Below are 20,655 nucleotides of genomic sequence, written 5' to 3' on the forward strand. Positions count from 1 at the left end.
TAGGGGAAGACTTACTCTGTTTTGATGTCTAGAATGCAATAAACTCCTAGTGAACATTTCAGCTCATTTTGGTGGGTTTATCATTGTGCAAACTCCTTTGGCCTTTGCACTTTCTCTATTTAAACAATTGGTGTGTAGAGAAGGTACACGCTGCAGAATGCTTGGTTTTTCATTAACATTTGAGTTGATTAATTATATCCTTACCAGTGGCTACAAATAAGCTCCCTCTAATTCTCTCATGTTGTCTGCCACCAACTGTCTCTCTTTCTCCTCCTCCCGTTAGGGATCTCATACGATCAACAATGACTCTCCAGCTCTTTAAGCAACAAATCTAATAAAGGTCGGAAACTCATCTTTTGCACAATTCTTTTGAACAAGTGACTACCAGCAATCATGGATCCAATGGCAAGAAACACGCTGATGGCTGGGAAATCAAAAGAGCGGTTAACAAAGGTAATACTTATCGCAAGATCTCTTACTAGACTTCAAAATCAAGTTTTATGCCCAGCATCTTAACTCGATGCAGAATCCAGTGCATCCCTAAGCATGGTCTCATTGATACATGGGTGTTCAGGAAGAAAGGCCAATGTATCTATTGAGGCTTACTTCATGGGAAACAAGGGCAAAGTTGCAGTCTCATTCATTACTGAGATAAATCATTATAACTGAGGTGAGGAAAAATAAAAAGGAAAGGAAGGAACATAGTCATAATTACAATATAGAAGCTACCGAATTGGAAAAAGCAGCTCTTTTCTTGCATTGATAGAATACATTGGCTCCTTTCAAATAGGTTTTGAATAAAACATGTTGTCAATAGCTTTCACACTGAGAAGGTTGTCTCTAGAGAATTTGTGAATGTCATTATCAAACATACTCATTTCACAACTATTTTTCACTCTGAATTATTCTGGTGAATAATTCTTGTGAATGTTTTCACGCAGCCCCATCTAACTCTGTTTACTTCCTTGATTTAATAAAAATGACATTTGTGACATCGCTAAAAGCTTTCTGCAATTTTGGAGACAGTTATCCTTTGCTTTAAAAAAAATTAAAGGATGTGTTCAAATTTGCTAACAGTGCAATGCTATGCATATATAACTGGGAGGAAAAATGGGTGTCAGTAAACTTCAGATATTTGGGCTAAAATTTCAGGTTTTATTGAAACAAGAGGGACTCTAAAAGCAGGGACTTTTTATTTTTTAAAAGAAGGAAGAAAATCAAATGAGCAAGCAAAAAGGGAAAAGAAGAACATTATTGATATAGAAATACAATATCAATCAGTGGAACTAGTTTTACTCAAAATTTCTACCATTGTGGCCTGGAGATTATGATGCGAAGTAGACCAGGTTAACTGCAATAATTCAATTCCAATGTAACTGGATATTAGTAAGCTGGGAACGCCAGTTATATAACTTTGTAGGATTGCCCTAAAGTTGTAAGTATACTTACTCAGAAATCTCTGCTATTGAATATAGTTAGATTTAACTGAGAGTCAAATCTATATTTCCAGTTTCAAGCCCATACTGATTATTATGCACAAAATACTGTACATCTTGCAATTTCTCTCAAGGTTAGACAAACATAAACCAGTACACGGTAGGATTTCTATGTCTCAAATATTTGTGATTTGGTGGTGATGTATCTTTCTTACTCTTCTTATGGCAACATTGTTCTCCTTTCTTGCACTAGCTCTCTAAATGCCATTGCAATTTACATTTTATCAGCAGTTTTTGGTATGGTTTGGTCTGGGAGAAATGCATTTAAATAAAGGTGTAAAAGAGCCATTTCCAGGGGCTGTGGAATTGACTCTTATAAAACTGACTTCAAAACATAGCACCTACAGTATCTAGTTAAAGAAGTTAGTTGATTTTGGACTCTATTTCCAGAGTTTCTGTTTCTTTGCAGAGGTTGCTTGACAATATGAGCTGCACTGCATATGCTAAGACTCTAGATTTGCTTATGTTTTTACTTTCAACTCTATCAAAAGCTTTGTCTTTGACATGAAACTGATTATGATGCCCACATTCTAAGAGTGCAGCCCTATGCAGACTTCTTAGGCTATAAATCACACTCATTGTAGTGGGGCTTAATTTGAATGAATATATGTAGGATGTAAAGTGTCAAAGAGTAATGATATAACCATGTGACACAATAAATATTAATAAATAAATGAAGCATGAACTTTATTTTATAAAGCCTACCTGATAATCCGGGGTACAGCCTTCAGAGCCCCTTCAGATGTCAACATCAAATGGAATGTTTTGATATAATAAAAACAGAAAACAATTAAACCCATGGCCAGTCTTTATTACACTTATTTAAGGGATATCTTTTAGTTTAAGGGGATTTACATTTGAATGGAATCCAATTTAGCTTTGTTGTGTTTACGTGTGCTTTTTGGTTAGGCTTCCTTCTGGAGTGGGTTTTCCATCTAAAAGTTGGGTCAGACAATAAATTATTTTCTCCATTCCTGAACCGAAGAGACACAAAAGGAAGTTGAAATTTGGAGACAGTGTGGCATGTTATTATTTTTTTAAAATCTTCTTTTTAATATATATTTTTAAATTGTATAAATTATAAGTGCAATACTTTACTCCTATTGGTTCCCTGAAGTATACATGTAGTCCTTGATTTACAACAGTTCACTTAGTGACTGAAGTTACAACAGCACTGAAAAAAGTGAGTCATGACCTTTTCTCACACTTACGACCATTGCAGCAGCCCCATGGTCACATGATTTATATTCGGATGCTTGACAACTGACTCACATTTATGACGGTTCCAGTGTCTTAGGGTCTTGAGATCACATTTTGCAACCTTCTGACAGGCAAAGTCAATGGGGAAACCAGATAGATTCACTTAACAAATATGGCAAGAAAAGTTGTAAAATGGAGCTAAACTCACTTAACAAATTTCTCACTTAGCAACGTAAATTTTGGGCTCTATTGTGGTTGTAAGTCGAGGACTGTTTTTAATTAGAACTGATAGTCGTCAACTTACAACTTTTTTTTTAGTGACCATTCAAAATTAGGACAATATTGAAAAATGAGTTATGACCATTTTCCCACTTACAACCCCATGGTCATATGATTAAATTTTGGGTGCTTGGCAACTGGTTCATATCTATGATGGTTGCAATGTCCTGGGGTCATAGAATCGCCTCTTGTGACCTTCTGACGAGCAAAGTCCATGGAGAAGTCACTTAACAATCATATCAGTAACTTAACAACTGCAGCGATTCACTTAAGAACTTTGGCAAGAAAGGTCATAAAATGGGGCAAAACTCACTTAACAACAGTCTTGCTTAGCAATGGAAGTATTGGGCTCAATTGTAAGTTGAGGACTACTTGTAACTGGCCGAAATACCAACCTTCTGACCATGCTCCTCAGTTCAGTGAAAGATTTCATCACTCGTTATTTCTCCTGTGATCTGGAGCATCCTTGGTTTTTGCACTTTTTAAAAAAGCCAATGGGAAGCAGGTGTGAGCTCAGGGTGCACTCCTCCCATTAGCTTCCCTCATTCCAAATGTGGGACTTTTAGGCCTCAAAGTGATCAACCCAACACCAATACCATGTTCAAATAAAATAAGCTTCAACACTTAGATAGAAATTTATAAGAAACCGGGATGTACAAATAATCAGTTTGGAGATTCAACATGAAAACATCTCAGTAGAATATCCTATCTCAGGGATGGGCAACTACTATATGGCCCAGTGGTGAAATTCAATTTTTTTTTACTACCGGTTCTGTGGGTGTGGCTTGGTGGGCGTGGCAGGGGAAGGATACTGCAAAATCCCCATTCCCTCCCCACTCCTGGAAGAAGGATATTGAAAAATCTCCTTTCCCACCCCACTTTGGGCCAGCCAGAAGTGGTATTTGCTGGTTCTCCGAACTATTCAAAATTTCCGCTACCGGTTCTCCAGAACCTGTCAGGACCAGATGAATTTCACCCCTGATATGGCCTGTTTACAACCTGTGGACTTCAACCTCCCAAATTCCTGAGGCACCATTCAGCAATGGTGGTTTCTGAGGTTTCTGGGAGCTGAAGTCCACAGGTCGTAAAGGAGTCACAGTTGCCCAACCCTGTCCTAACAGAATTAGGTTTTTTACATGGCATTGATGTATTGATTTATATGGGTGAAGTGATCCTGGTATGAATAGATTTGACCCATTCTTATGCCTCCTGCCTACAGGAATCTTTCCCCACCCAACCCCCAATTCTAGTCTGAATTGGATCCCTTCAATTCAACATTACCATTTAGACAGAGGTGGTATTCAGCCAGTTCTGACAGGTTCTGGAGAACCAGTAGCGGAAATTTTGAATCGTTCAGAGAACCGACAAATAGGCTGGCACCGCCCCAACTGCCTCCCAGCCTCCCAGCTGATCTTCTTTTGTTGCCCTGAACAGGAGAATGGAGCTGGGAAACAGGTTAGTGGGGTGGGGTGGGGGAATGGGGATTTTGCAGTACCCATCCCCCAGGAGTGGGGAGGGAATGGGGATTTTGCAGTATCCTTCCCCTGCCACGCCCATAAAGCCACACCCAAAACACCACACCTACAAAGCCACACCCGCAGAACCAGTAGTAAAAAAATGTGAATCCCACCACTGCATTCAGGATTTTATCAGCTTGCAAATTTAATCAACATTTAGAATGAAAGCACTTTTGTTTTACATATCATTCTGAGAATACAGTCAAATTCCTCTTTCATAGGGTAAGAAAACTCTTGAGAAGTTCCAAGCCAGATTTCAGCAAAATATTAACCAGGTGTTTCATAGGCTTTTGCATAACAAAACTTTTATTATATTAATAGTGTATTATCTTTAGTCTGTGAAAGCATGATTAAACATCTTTTAAGACCCTGAATGCTAGTCCAAATGGCTCAGAGTGTAGAAATAGTGAGGATTTTTATTTTTACATAGTGACAGCTGGAATGTCTATTAGAATTTTCATTCTTCCTGGAGAGGTGGGGCCAGCGTCGCAACAATATGGTTGTGTGGTCTCAATGCTCTGAGATCACCGCCAATACTTTTGTCACTGGGGGGGTCCAATGGACCAAAACATCCCGAAGAGACGGTGAACAGGAAGAATACATCTTGCTGATTTGGGGGATATCGCAAAATCCCTGAAAGAAGCAAGAGAAGTTCTTCAAGCCGCGACAAAAAATCCAGCCAAGGCTGATGGTCGGGGTCGCTCCAAAATGGAGGATATGGAAAGAGAAAGTGTTTCCAGCTGGTGAGGAATTTTTATCGTTTTAAAAAAGAGTCTGCCTATAAAAACTTAAAAATTAATTTAAATTGAAGAATAGAAGATTTAAGCGGCGAAATTAAATTTGGAATGGTTTTGGACAGTGGTTATCTCTTTTTTTAAAATGCTTTTTACACGGACGGAATTTCTACAAGCTTTTTAAAATGGATGGATCAAGTCTTCTTCTTCTACCTTTTCTTTGTAACTCTCCGTGATCTATAGAACAAAGTTTTCTCCTCTCATTGTTGTGGATACTTTTCTAATTCATTAGAAAAACTCATTTAAAGATCGGATTACTTTTTTCAATTTGAAATATAAAATAGTTACAAAAAATAAAAATTTTAACAGTGCTGCGCTGCTCGAAAGCTGGGAGGTTTTTTTGAATGGAGCTGGTGTATTCAGATGGAACTTTCTTTGTTTAGACTTGCGGCTTGGTTACGGAGTAATGGAAGGGGGGCAGATGTCCCTTTGAAGTGCACTCAAAGTGAAAACAACGGTCTTTGTGAACATATGCTTCAATCTTGTTGACCTTCCAAGCAAGAGCAGTTGTGCATGATAATATGGCATCTCAGGAGAATGTAGAAGCTTCAAACGTGCAAGGAATATTTGCAGAATTGCAAAAATTATTAAATACAGAGGAGAGAATGGAAAGAAAACTGGATTACTTGGGACAAAAAAATTGAGGATGTTTATCAAATATAAAATGAGGTGATTGAAACTAAAAAAAACCGAAGTGCAACATGAATATAAAGAGATTAAACGGGTTGACATTTATGTCAATTGGTCTATTTTTGAAAAAAGAAAGAATGGAATATCGAAAGGAATTAAATGGAGAGGAGATTTATTCCAAAGGGCAAGATATAGAAGAAGAAGAAGAAGAGAAAAATAAAGAACCTATGGACTATGGAATCTTATCGGCAAAAATATTGATAACACTGCTGACAATCAAAGACAAGCTGAACAAGGAAACAGTAAGAGGGCATCAAGAGTACCGTATTTGAGAGATTTTACAAGCAAGGAGTTGCTAAGAGAAGTCCATACAGATCTGATTAAGAAAATGTTTAGCAGATTAATTCCACAAATGGCAGAAGATATGAGAGTGTTTTGTTATTGGAAAGATACAGGTTGATAGATGGAAGAGTATAATTCAAAACTAGCTAAACTTAGTGAAATTTAGAGATAATAGGTATCGCTAAATAAAAAATTGATGATAATAATGTATACAATGTGTAGTGTTGTGATAAGCAATAACTCTGCTGGATACGAATATTGAATGATAATCATGAAGGGAAGGCTAGAAATCCTTTTGGATTATATATAAAGGTTAATAATAATAATAACAATAAAAAAGAATTAAATTAGACAGAGTTAAGTTTTGATTATTCGGGGGAAATGTTATGATATAGGATATAGTCAAATAAAGAAAGGATAATGATAATAATTCATATATATATATATATATATATATATATATATATATATATATATATATATATATATATATATATAAATATATATAATATAAGTAAACTGGATGCAAATTGTAAATAGTGATTTTGAAAGGAGGATTAGAAATTTTTGTTATTAAATATTACAGATGTTTAGCTAGAATAGGACATAAGGATTCAATGTTAATGGAGGATTTTAGATATAGTAAATGAAATGCCAGTATATGGTTATGTACTAAATTTTGGTATATTTTATGATGAAGGATGTTAAAATATTACAGTTAATATGAACTAAACTTGATGACGGTGGAAGAGATGCACGAAAGAGTTTTGTAACCAACTGATACACTTTCTACAGTATGTAAAGAAGAAGGTTCTTTATGTTTGTTTTGAAAATTAAAAATAAAATAAAAATTGTGGCAAAAAAAAAGAATTTTCATTCTTCCTCATAATGGGCATTCTATGATGGGCTGGGCTAAGAGAATTGTTAGCATCTGACATGTGGATGGATTTAGAATGCTGTGAGAAAGATCCCAACGGCAGAAAATGGCAGTTACAGAGGTACAAACCGACACTCCTTTTAAAGCCTAGATGTACATTAGAAACCATAGGGTAAATTTTACATGCTAAATCTGTCTCAGCTAGTTGGCTGGTCCCAATTTCTCAGTAAGGAGGGAAGTAAGGGTAAAGGAGTCCCTGTGGGTTTTACTCTGCTAGTCATAGCCGATTTTAAGGGATGGTGCTCATCTCCATTTCTTTAAGCCATTGAGCCAGGATTGTCCAAAGACATTTTCGTGGTCATGCAGCCTCCATGACACTGTACTGCAGGGCAAAACATATGGTGAAACCCTGTTACCTTCCTGCCAAAGTGGTCTCTAGTTGTCTACTTGCATTAGCTTGCTTTTGAACTGCTAGGTTGGCAGGAGCTGAGGCAAGTGACAGGAGCTCACACCATCACACAGTGCTAGAGACTCGAATCGTTGGAGCATAGGCCTTCTCTGATGACTTTTAAGCCACTGAGCCACCACCTCTGAAAAAGTAGTGAGGGGGAAAGGAAAAATTATTAGGGGTCACTTCCGGTTCAGTTTTTCCGCAGCCCATTTGCAGTCAATTCAATCCTTATTTCCAGATTGGAGCAAGCACACAGGTCATTCAGTAAATAAAAAATTATTTATTAAAGCTCAACAAACATCAAAAACAGCTAACTGGCAACACAGCACTGAAGGCTGGTAAACACAGGAAGGAAGGAAGGAAGGAAGGAAGGAAGGAAGGAAGGAAGGGAGGGAGGGAGGGAGGGAGGGAGGGAGGGAGGGAAGGAGGGAGGGAGGGAGACATGGAAAAATAGGCAAAAGATAAAAAGATTTGAAATAACAATTTCCATTTTCTATAACCATGGATCAAAAGAAGAGAACTTTTTAAAGCCGCTGAAAACAATACAGTGGGCGGCTTTTGTTCATTATAGCTTTAACCCTTTTATGTACATAGCTGGACAGAACAGAGACAGAAAGCACACACTACTCTATACCAGAAGCAATTTGGCAAATGGAGATGATGTGTCTAATAAGGAGATGACCTTTTCCCTTCCAAAATCAGAGGGGCTGGTGGCAGTCACATTTTCAGGATGGATCAGAAGTAGGGGTGGGTTCCTGCTGGCATTACTGCCGGTTCAGCGTACCCATTTGCCCCTAAAAAGTTCTGTGCATGCGCACAACATTAGAAAAAGAAAAAAAATACATTTTTTTCAATGAAGATTGTTCTGCGCATGTGCAGAACAGAAAATCAAGATGGCGCCGCTGGGGATAGAACCGGTTCAAGGGCATGTCCGGCCGAGTTACTACCTACTCGGCTGAACCAGTCCGAACTGGTAGGAACCCACAAGAAACTTTACATCTAGTGGCTGATATCTATTGATTGGTTGTAGAAGAAACCCAATAGCAATAGCGCTTAGATTTATATATATATAATTTATTATACACACACACAAACACACAAACACACAAACACACACACAGAGAGACATATATATGTTTTCGTAGATTTTCACGGTTGTAGGTATGCTGGTTTTGTTGTATTCGGGTCTTTTCCTGTGTAAGACAAGCCTGAAGATGGCAAGTGAGATCTTGCTGAAACGTTGCCAAGACAATCTCAATCTTGCACGGGAAAAGACCTGAATCCAACAAAACCAGCATATATATATATATATATATATATCTCTTCAGAGTACATTACAGCCCTCTCTGAGCGGTTTACAGAATCAGCCTACTGCCCCAAATAATCTGGGTCCTCATTTTACGTGTCTTGGAAGGGTGGGAGGCTGATGACCACGTTTTTGGCTCTTCTAAGGATTTTCAACAGCATATGCAATTCTCACCAGGACAACTTCCTCTCTAGCAGTTGAAGCCTCCTATTCTCCATTTCCAACCCCCTTTAAGCTATTTATTTTTTTTAATTTTCATTTAGTTGTTATTAAATTTACTTACTGCCCGTCTTGCAGTTCGAGGCACCTCTGAGCTATTATTCTACATAGCGTAGGATTGCACTTTTTGTTACCACAGTATCATTTATTCTGCAAAGAGGCTAACAGTGTCTTCTGGCCCTTTCTCAGCTAACAAATAGATGCCATTTCTGCTAGAGAGGACTCTCATCCACAAAAGCTTATGTTAAGCCTGACCTGTTATTTCTTGAGGGATCACAAAGATTATTTGGTCTATAATGATTTTGACTTTCCTGCTAGATGACAGAAGGCTTGCTTAAGGTCCCAACCCATGTGAGCTGAATGGGTTGGAGGTTAATGCCTCTCTATTTGGAATACACTGACTCCTATTCAGACCCCAGAAGCTTTCAAACAGCCTCTGAAATCCTTTCTGTTTAGGTGAGCTTCCTCATAGTTAGTGCAGGTAATGTTCTGACCTAGGCTTCCCCAAAAAGCATGAGGCAAAGTCCTAGTCCTGACAAAACCCCCTTTTATTAAACAAATGTGAATTCCTCTCATTCACCTTCAGCAAGGCCTGGCAAATTGTCATTCAAAGGAATATTTATGACTACAGACCTTATCTATCTTGGAAAGCTGCCATGTAAATATTTTCCAAATAAAGTGCTGTGTAAGGAAAAACTGGGCACAGAGTCTTTGAGATTCTTGGACAGATCTTCACACTCCTGAAATGAATCTAACAACTGAACGAATGAATTGTTTCCTGCAAAAGCCCACTCCCCTTTTGTTCCTCTTTTATTTCCTATGGGAGGGGCCAATCACCTCCCCCCTGTGACTTTACTAACAAGTCTACTCTGATTTCTGAGTTGCTCTTTTCTTCTGGCAGCTCTGCGCATGCACACACTGGGAACAGGCTCCAGCTGTTCCTCTGCCTCACTGCTGTCTAGCTCCATAGGTACCTGATCACTGCCAGACAGCCTCGGCCCCGTCTCTGCCTCTGATGCAGAGCTCTTGTCCCAGCCTTTCCCAGACTCCAGGACTGGCCCATGGTCTAATTTGGTTTCCCTATCTAGCAGTAATATAGCAACTAGTGTGGATTTGAATGAAATAATGTAATCATTGCTGGGATCACACTTGCTATTGTCTGCCATGTCATAGCAATTATAGAGTTAAGACCAATTTTCTGCTTATTATGAGCTCTCCAAATACAAAACCTAAGAAAAGGCAGCAGCTAAATGTCTATAATAACTTAACTGGACAGTTTATTTATTAGTTTGGTGGACTGGCGATCGGATGATAATTTACTTTCATTAAAGGGTAGGCAATCTTGGCAGCTGGCATGGCGGCATATGTCTAGATCAGCTGCCACTTTGCACAAATGAGCGCAGAAGAAATAGCTTATTTGTAGCAGATGATGCCACTCGGGGAATGTAGTGCCAAGAAGACCGAAGGATCTTGTGCCCCTTTTAATAACCGTGAGTTATTATTTCACTTGTAGGGCACGTTGTTACAATTTCTCGGGACACTGACTGTCGAGTGCAAAGGCAGGGTTATTCAAATAAGGAATAAGCCAGGGTTTACTAAAATAATAGGGAAATTCGCCGAGCCCTTATGAGCCATGAATGAAATCATGATGCAGATCATTATCCAACCTGGTGCTCCTCAATTGAGCCCAAAACTTACGTTGCTGAGTGAGACGGTTGTTAAGAGAGTTTTGCCCCATTTTAACGACCTTCCTTACTACAGTTGTTAAGTGAATCACTGTATATAGTTAAAGAAAGTAGATAATTTCCACCCATTTGAGACTTCACACACCTGTTTTCCTCTTACATATAGCACATACTCATAGGCTTGCAGAAAATCTGCTATTTGGTAGCAAGTAAGGTAACCTTGGGGTCTTGATCAATTGTGGTTGTAAGTCAAGGACTACCTGTACAATAATGAATTAGTAGAATAACCAATGGTTATTCATAGTCAATTATAAATATCCATGATACAAATATAAGTAGTCTTCGACTTACGAACCAATTGCTTAGCAATGATTCGAAGTTATGATGGACCCACTCCCCCCAAAAGTTCTGTATAACCCAGATCCAAAGCTATGATGGCTAACCCTCACCCTACAGTCATGTGACCACATTTTGGACATTCGGCAACCTACCAACCATTTACAGAATCCTGCACTCCCGTAACTACGATTTTACAACATTTTTTCTGCTGAAAACCTGGCATTTGCTTACGAATGCGCCGTAGCGAATAATGGGCTCACTTAATGACTTCAGCATTCTCTTTACAACCATGGCATTTGCTTAATGACTGAATTTTGATCCCATGACCATGGGGATGCTGCAAAAGTCGTAACTGTGAACACTGATCATCAGTCACATTTTCTCGTTGCCGTTGTAACTTTGAACGGTCACTCAATGAACTGTTGTAAGTCGAAGACTACCTGTATAACAAAAGTTAATGCACTGCACCAAATAGTTTCAACAAGAACTCTTTGTGGTAGTTTGCTGGGTCTTCGTAACTTTTCTATGACTTTCCTGCTAGACAATTAAAGAGAGACTGTATTGGTCCTTCATGAACCACAAGTCATGGCTACTGAGCTCTGTTTGATGTATTAATCAGACCTTGCACATATTTACAATTAGTGGGGCTCTGGAAGGCACATAATGGACTTGGTTGCAATTGTTCAACACAATTATCTGACTGCTTGTTAAAAGCCTCACTGATGTACAACTGAGAGATTTTTCTGAAATCTGTAAGGCACAATTAAACTCATGCCGGCCAAATGCTACCCTGTTTTTCTATCCAAAATGTTCACCAAATGCTCAAAAGAGCTCCTGTCAGACCTGGAAGTTACCTTTTACATTGAGCCTTCAGGCCTGCCCGATATTCTACTGTGGGGAAAATGGGAGGAGGGATTATGTAGAGTATGGGTGATATATAGTCAAAATAACATTCTTTTCTCAGAGAGTCAAGGACACCTTGCCCTGCAGCTGCGATGAGGTGACTGGGAAACCTCTCTAGTTTTGGATGGTGCCTGATTGGACCATGTGATGGACATGTGGGTGCTGGGCAGGGACTTGAACTTTCTTTTGGGTGGGGAAAACATTGAGCCTTTCAGATTCAGGTTTTCCCAGATGTGCCAATATGACATCTCTAATAAAATGCAACTTTGAGGAAACTCAAGCCTTGGAGTCTTCTTTCGTTGGGGGTGTTACTTGGAACCCTGACATTAACCCAAATCTGAAAGTTCTCTGACAGCTACATTGCTATGTAAAAGAAATGTCTATGGAGATTCTCAGTCATCCAGGTCATGGCTGTCCCAAAGGGGCTTTTTCAAGAGGCAACTCAGCTGAAGAAGATTCTTGGATGAGAAGCAAAACGCCTTCAAAGAAAAAACCAGAAAGTCCAGTTGCCTCTTGAAAAAAAAACACTTTTGGGACTACGTAAAAGAAAGTAAGGTTCCCAGGCTGGATATGTAGGCAGTCATGCAATTATTTCACTGCACCTCCAGCAGCACAATCTGGTTTTAATGAGCCTGCATTGTGACTGCCTTATGGATTATCCTTGGTTGGACTGTCACACTGGAATCTAGAACAAATTTCTGCAAGGGAAAATAATGCTCCTACCTACTATCCCAGTAGTGGGATGCTGCCGGTTTAACAACTGGTTTGGTGAGTGCGCGCTTTGCTCACGTACACTTTGCACGCATGTGAGCCGAAAGTGCTTGCGCTGAAAATGGAGCATTTAGAAGCTCAGCTGCTTACCTTCCAAATAAGCGGCGCCGAGGGGCAGGGCCTTCTCTGTGATGGGCCCAGCCCTCTGGAATGACCTCCCCCCCGACATTAGGACAGCAACCGATCTCCGCTCCTTCCGCACGAAACTCAAGACCCACCTGTTCCAACTAGCCGGCCTGGCCTGAATTATAGCTTTCTTCTAATCCCCCTGGATAAAATTTTAAATTAAGTTTGACTCTGGGTATTTTAATTGTTTTTAATTGCATTTTGCTGTTTTTAATTAATTGATTATTTATTTATTTGTGTTGTACATTGCTTTTTATATCTCCTCCTTGTTATTTATTTGTTGTGTAATAAATTGTACGCCGCCCCGAGTCCCTTGGTGGAGAGGGTGCGGCATATAAATTAGATTAATAAATAAATAAATAAAATAAAAGCAACGGTAGTAGAACAGCGAGGGGTGAGAAATCAGCTGTTCCGTCTGATTGTCAGTGCTACTGGTTCGCCAAAATATGTCCGAACTGGCTGACTACAACCTTTGTACCTGCTCCTTCTAGAAAGAGACCACCAATGTGATGCTCAACTTGGAGCAAGCAGTGGTTTGGAGTTGATAGCCTCCATAGATTTTGCATATTTAACTCCTGATTGAAATAACCGTGGTGCCTTTTGTGTTTTGTTTTGAATCTGTGGAGATTCTCAAGCATCCAAATCCTGATTGTCCTGAAGGACCTTCTCGGTTTTTTGTCCTTGAAAATCAAAGGACTGACTCTAGAGCTCAAGGACAAGGGTGAGACAGAATAGCATGAAATCCGGGACAAACGGTACCGATGGTTAGAAATGAGGGGAAACGGTTGGGACAGAAAAACACAGATAATTAAGAATCGGAAATATGGTATTAATATTGTATGATAGGTAGAGCTGGAGATGTATGTGTAGTGATAGTAACTATATAACGAAAGTGATCAATGGCTATGCAATTGGACAGATTACACATACCTATGTAATGGATATAAACTGTTACTGTTGTAAGATCTAAGAACTCTATAGAAATGACTATGCCAGAAATGTTGCACTAGGTCCAACATTTTTAATGTTTACCTAATAAAAACCTTTTTTTTAAAAAAAGAAAAAGAAAGAAAATCAAGGGAAATGTTAAAGATGTTTTGAATCCTGCCAATCTCTGGAGGCATCGTTCCAATCGACTCTGAGAACTTTTCCAAGGATTCCAAGCAAAGGGTTGAAATGTCACTTCTTCTTCAATCTGCTGTAATGGGAACGCACCCTGACCTTTTCCTCTCGTTTTTGCTCTTCTCCTAGGATGTCACATTCACTTTGTTTCTCTCGGTCTTTACTGCAGTTCTGGGTTTTTTCCAATATGGCTACTGTATTGGAGTCATCAATGCTCCTCAACAGGCAAGTCAATTTGATTCTTTACATGTGTATAAAAATGTATGAGCCCTGATACAGGTAGTCCTCGATTTACGACCACAATTGAGCCTCAAATTTCCATCGCTAAGCGAGACATTTGTTAAGTGAATTTTGCCCCATTTCCTGACCTTCCTTGCCACACCTTATTAAGTGAATCACTGAAGTTGGTTAGTAACACAGTTGTTAAGGGAATCAGGCTTCCCCTTGTTCAGGGGTGTCCAAACTTGGCAACTTTAAGACTTGTGGACTTCAACTCCCAGAATTCCCCAGCCAGCAGAGCTGGTTGGGGAATTCTGAGAGTTGAAGTCCACAAGTCTTAAAGTTGCCAAGTTTGGACACCCCTGCCCTTGTTGGCCAGAAAGTTGCAAAAGGGATCACATAATCCCAGGACACTGTAACCGTCATAAATATGAGTCAGTGGCTAAGCTTCTGAACTTTGATCATGTGATCATGGGGATGCTGCAACCGTCGTACACATGAAAAACAACCACTGGAGATTCTCAGTCATCCAGGTCACAGCTGTTCCAGAGGTGCTTTTTCAAGAGGCAATTGGACTTTCTTTCTTGTTTTCCTTTGAAGACGTTTTGCTTCGACTCAGAGCTAAAGAAGCTTCTTGGATGAGAAGTGCAACGTCTTCAAAGAAAAACCAGAAAGTCCAGCCAGTGTCCTCTTGAAAAAAAGCATCTTTGGGGCAATCATAAACCATGTTTTCAGTGCCGTTGGAACTCCAACCGGTTACTAAATGAACTGTTGTAAATCGAGGATTACCAATATTGGCTTGGATCTAATGTAATACAAATCAACACTTAGGACCGCATCCATATATACCCATTTATTGACACACTTTCTTCCTTTGCAGCATGAGAGTGATTGACGCTTCCAGTTTCAGTTCAGCATCGTTTCATCTGCCTGAACAGTTACAATTAGTTTTAACCCAGCATGATTTGAGCAGGCTAGGGCCATGCACCCCAATTTGACGCTTGAGACAAATAAAAGGACCAAAAACATGCATCCAAGTGCTGCCAATCTCTTTCATCATGTTAGGTGTATTCTAAGCTATTTTTCACACACATCTGAAACGTAACAATTGGGGGACCAATTCCAGCAGCGAGAGGCGTGAACACTCCCAATTAGTAGAAAACTTGCATGGTTCTGCAGGTAACCACAAAGCCCCATTTCCTGAATAGGTTAGCACTACAGGTTGAGCTATCTGGGGGGGAGAGAGAAATAAATGTCCCTCTGGGTTCAGTTCCAAGTGGGGAGAAAGACACTGAAAACATGGTGGCTGCTTGGAAAGATGGTTTTAATGCTGGACAGGACCACATGGTTTGAGGTCTTGGGGAAAAAGGTGATCACATGCCTTGAAGATCTTGAAGAAAAGGGGCAGAGAGGCTGAGAGTCACTGCGTTTTATGCCCTCTCCTGGACCCCACCTTAGAGCTTCCTGTTCCTGTGGAAGAAATGTACTCTGATTGGTTGTCAGACTCCCACTGGGAGTCTTAGTTAACTTTGTAGTCTGTCTGTCTTTTGAGTCCCAAGCTTGATTGAGCTGTGCTGGGTGATGATGTAATGAAAGGATTTTGAGATTCCTATTATGGCCATAATAAGTAGATCTTTGTTGTGTAGAATAGACTGGCTCAGACCTTAATGGCCAATTGACAAAGGTGGGGAGGCCTGAGTTTCTGCCTCCCTTTTAGGGGAAATATTCTGCCCTTTTAATATTTCCGAGGATATTTCATTCTTCTAGGAGAGGGGTGGATGCTAACTTCCTACAAAAGCTATTGAGCTAGATAACACTCAGATATATTTCTTATACTAATTGTGATCCTCACAGCCAATTCCTAAACAGCAAATGCAATTATCTATTCTTATTAAAAATGTATTTATTTATTACACAAATGTATACAGCTGCTCAATTTTCACACGATAACTCTGGGCAGCATAGTACAGAATAGAATCATAGGTCTGGAAACTGGAAGGGACCTTGGCGGTCTTCTAGTCAATCCCCCTTCCTCATGCCAGGAGACTTTAATATTCACAGTTAAAAACTCACAGTTTAAACCCCCAGCCTAAAAAATTATGTTTGAAAGAGACTAAATGCAAATTTGGAACAAATATTGTAAAAGTTATTCTTAGATGTTAAAAATTCAGACCCAAAACATGCTTTTTCCAAAAGGCAACTGGACTTTCTTTCTTTCTGCTTTGTTTCACTTCTCATCCTGAAGAAGGCGATGGGCAAATTCAGGTTGTGAAACATGCACTGTCCAAATCAACTTAGTTTTTAGGATTAATGAAATGACTAATGCCCTTTTGTCAACACAGATCATAATGACGCACTATGCAAAGGTCCTGAACGTTGAAAGTACTAAGAATTCCACTGGTGGATTTTTAATTGAAGAAGTATTGAAAGATTCAACACTCATGATGCTTTGGTCCTTGTCTGTGTCTATGTTTGCTGTTGGCGGGATGATTTCCTCCTTCACCGTTGGGTGGATTGGGGAGAAGATGCCACGGTGAGAAACATTTTTCCTTGTTGGATTTCATGTCTTGCTAGAAAAATAAAATGGGCATTCTGTGTGAATAAGGAGATAATGAAAATCATTCTTATAGGGTTCTGACCATCACTGACACATTGCAGAAATTATAATGAGACAATAGCTTGAGAAAATTCTGTCTGTCAGTCTATCCATCCATCCAGAATAGAATAGAATAGAATAGAATAATTATTGTCACTTTGAATGTACATTAGTCGGCAAACGTTAAAATGAAATTTCATTGCATACAACTCTCAAAAGGTCACCACCTCCAATATACACTACGTAAACCTGACAATATGAATAAATAAATGCATAATTATGCATATACCCCTATATATTATATGACCGAGAGAAACAACACAGTCTAGTTCGGATGTAATAATTTAGATGTATACATATACATGGCAAGAAAAATGAATCTTGCAAGTTTACCAGCATAGGGAACAAAGTTGTTGCAGAATCTGGTAGTCCTTCTAGAAATACTTTGAAATGTCTGTGTTGTCTGTCTGTCTGTCTGTCTGTCTGTCTGTCTGTCTGTCTGTCTGTCTGTCTGTCTATCTATATCATGTCTGTCTGTCTGTCTGTCTGTCTGTCTGTCTATCTATCTATCTATCTATCTATCTATCTATCTATCTATCTATCTATCTACCTACCTACCTACCTACCTACCTACATCCATCCATCCATCCATCCACCCATTCCATCCATCCATCCATCCATCCATCCATCCATCCATCCATCCATCCATCCAACCAAACCAACCATAGAATCAAACAACCATTTATATGGCCAGCCACTGGCCATGTGATTCTGGGTATCAAACAATCCTTTAAAAATAAGTAATCAAAAACAACATATCCTATTCTGGGTGACACAATCACATCTCCAAAAATGGGCTCATCCAGCATCCTAGTCCACAGCTTGGAAGGAAGAACTAAGTCTTCCATGCTTTGCAGGGTCAAAAACATCCAAACTTCAGGAGTTATACTGTTTCATAAGACAGGGACAGCAACATAACGTAATATCTCTTCTTCTTATTTATTTATTTATTTTACCGTGCTTCTAGACCGCCCCCTCTCCCAAGAGGGACTCAGGGCGGTGTACAGTCCATGTAAAAAATATATCAAAATACAATAAATAGAATTGAATATGTTCTTCAAGGGCCGCACTGGTTACTGGTCAGCTTCTGGGTTCAATTCAGGTTGTCACCTTTAAAACACCATATTGTTCAGAGTGTGGATATTTATGGAAAAGATATATATTTATTTATCTATTCCCAGTGACTTTGGTCCAATAAGCTCATGCAGGATAGGCTTGTTCTAGGTAGGATTTCAGGCTGAGGATCTTCTCCAGACATCCTGGAGATGCAAAGGATGGTCATGTAGCGTTTAGATTCAAAGAATATCTCCATCCATATATCATTTCCATAAAATGGGCTAATGGCTGCTAGCTTGGTTGATGTTAATCAGGGGTGAAATGCTACCGATTAGAGTTGGTTCACCCGAACCGGTAAGAAAAATGTAAAAAAAAAAAAGCTTTAAAAAAGTTTTTAAAAAGTTTCCAGTGATCAGCTGTGTGACGATCAGCTGTGCTGCAACAACCGTCAGAACTTTTTAAAAACTTTTTAAAGCATTTTTTTACTACCGGTTCTCCCGAAAGTAGGACATCCTGCTTTGTAGCTGATCTAAATCACGCAGTACAGCTGTTCCCCCCCCCCTTGCTGTTCTACTTACCTTTGCAGACTCAGAAAAGGCTTCTTAGTGCCTCTAGTGCGTATGCATGTGAAGCATGCATTTGGCATGCATGCACACATGAAGCAAACCAGTAGCAGACTTCAGAGCATTTCACCCCTGATGTTAATGATGAAGCAGCTTAATGATATATTGTCTCTCAATAACTACCCTGAGAATAAAGAACAAAGAAGTCAGTTGTCTTCATGTTCTGTTTGTCAGTTTCTCAAAATGTCTGCTTGACCACATAGCATAGCTGGCTGGGGAATTCTGTGAGTTGAAGTCCACATATCTTCAAGTACTCAAGGTTGAGAAACTTTGCTTAAAGGATTACTCTGGAGAGGATGCTTCGCTGCCCATACTGCAAGACAGGGGGACAGAAATCCCAAGGATAGGTTTTCTCACTAGTAGCCCACTCTTTGCACAAGAGCATTATCTCTTGCAGTCACCCCAACATTTTTGGGGAAAAGGAATGAAATATTTTCTGTGGGACCTCAGGATAGGAAGAGTTTCACTTAGGACAGGAACAGGTTTCTACGTTTGGTTTTTCAAAGGCATTTTTTTTTAGTCCTGTGTATTGTAAGCCTCCCAAAAATTGCAGATGCAGATAGTGCCCAGAGATTAGAAATAAAATAATAAAAGCCAGCAGTGTGAAGCAGTTGCTAAAAAAGCCAACACAGTTCTAGGCTGCATAAACAGAGGGATAGAATCAAGATCACATGAAGTGTTAGTACTACTTTATAACGCCTTGGTAAGGCCGCACTTGGAAGACTGCATTCAGTTTTGGTCACCACAATGTAGAAAAGATGTGGAGACTCTGGAAAGAGTGCAGAGAAGAACAACAAAGACGTTTAGGGGACTGGAGACTAAAACGGTTGCAGGAACTGGGTATGTCTAGTTTAATGAAAAGAAGGACTAGGGGAGACATGATAGCAGTGTTCCAATATCTCAGGGGTTGCCACAAAGAAGAGGGAGTCAAACTATTCTCCAAAGCACCTGAGGGTAGAGCAAGAAGCAATGGGTGGAAACTAATCAAGGAGAGAAGCAACTTAGAACTGAGGAGAAACTTCCTGACAGTTAGAACAATTAATCAGTGGAACAGAAGTTGCCTCCAGAAGTTGTGAATGCCCCAACACTGGAAGTCTTTAAGAAGATGTTGGATAGCTATTTGTCTGAAATGGTATAGGGTTTCCTGCCTAGGCAGGGGGTTGGACTTGAAGACCTCCAAGGTCCCTTCCAACTCTGCTCTTGTATTAAAACAATGTAAATGCCACACTGGATAAGATGAGAAGAATAGCAGCTATAATGAGAAAAGAGGATGACAGAGCAAAAACGCCTTCGCTGCTACCTCTGGGAATTCATTAGGCCAAGGAGTGAAGTTTGAAGGATGGGAAGCTGAAGGCTCCCTGCACTTCACCTTTATTAGAATAATCAAAGCAATGATACAGGCTATGCTTTATCTGGGCTATGCCAATGTAATAGGACTGGACAATGATGAAAGGACTGAAGAGGATAGGGGTACATTTACACAGGATGGCTGCTACGAAGTACAGTGCAGCTGAGCTACCAAGTCACCTGATGACACGTCTTTTGAGAGGTCGAATAGCACACTGTCCATCCATGTTTTATTTTCTGGTAGCCACGTGATGTGAGCTCCCCACTGATAACTAACAGTGTGGGGGGAAATCCCTTCTGTGTTTTGTAAGCCTGTTTAGGGATTGTAGGGTTGCTAAGCTAATGACTAGTGGCTTAGTTAGGGATGGGGTTGAAATTTTTTAGCAACCTGTTCTCTGCCCGGTTGCTGGGTGGGCGTGGCCATGGGGGTGTGGCCTACTTGATCTCCTGTACCACTGCAGGTGTGTGTGTTTTCCCTCTCCAGGCTCTGGAGGCTTTCCTCGAGCCTCCAGGAGGGCAAAAACAGCCTCTCCTAGGCTCTGGAGGCCCTTGGGAGACCAGAAACGAGCCTGTTTCCGGACTTCTGGAACTTCCAGGAGGCTCATTTACCGCCCTCCCAGAGCCTCTGCACTTACCTGACATGATGAATGGGCCGCATGGAGATTCTTAGGAGGGGCGGGAGGGGCCAGCCAGTCCT

General features: G+C 40.0%; 1 protein-coding gene across 3 annotated transcripts in view; it reads left to right on the forward strand.

Annotated features, from left to right (window-relative positions):
- Window positions 1-203: 203 nt before the first annotated feature.
- Window positions 204-20,655, forward strand: part of SLC2A2 (solute carrier family 2 member 2) — a 44,931-nt gene continuing 24,479 nt past the window's right edge. Inside the window, exons 1-3 of one of the 3 annotated variants that reach the window (XM_081954753.1) lie at window positions 204-453; window positions 14,187-14,282; window positions 16,619-16,809. In XM_081954753.1, the coding sequence (XP_081810879.1) occupies window positions 394-453; window positions 14,187-14,282; window positions 16,619-16,809 (347 nt within the window). In that variant the 5' untranslated portion in view covers window positions 204-393. The remainder of the gene's footprint in view (window positions 454-14,186; window positions 14,283-16,618; window positions 16,810-20,655) is intronic. The other 2 variants (XM_081954752.1, XM_081954754.1) reach the window with 2 other exon arrangements.

The sequence above is a fragment of the Natrix helvetica genome (assembly GCF_964273705.1).
Source record: "Natrix helvetica genome assembly, chromosome: 5".
NCBI classification, from domain to species: Eukaryota; Metazoa; Chordata; class Lepidosauria; order Squamata; family Natricidae; genus Natrix; species Natrix helvetica.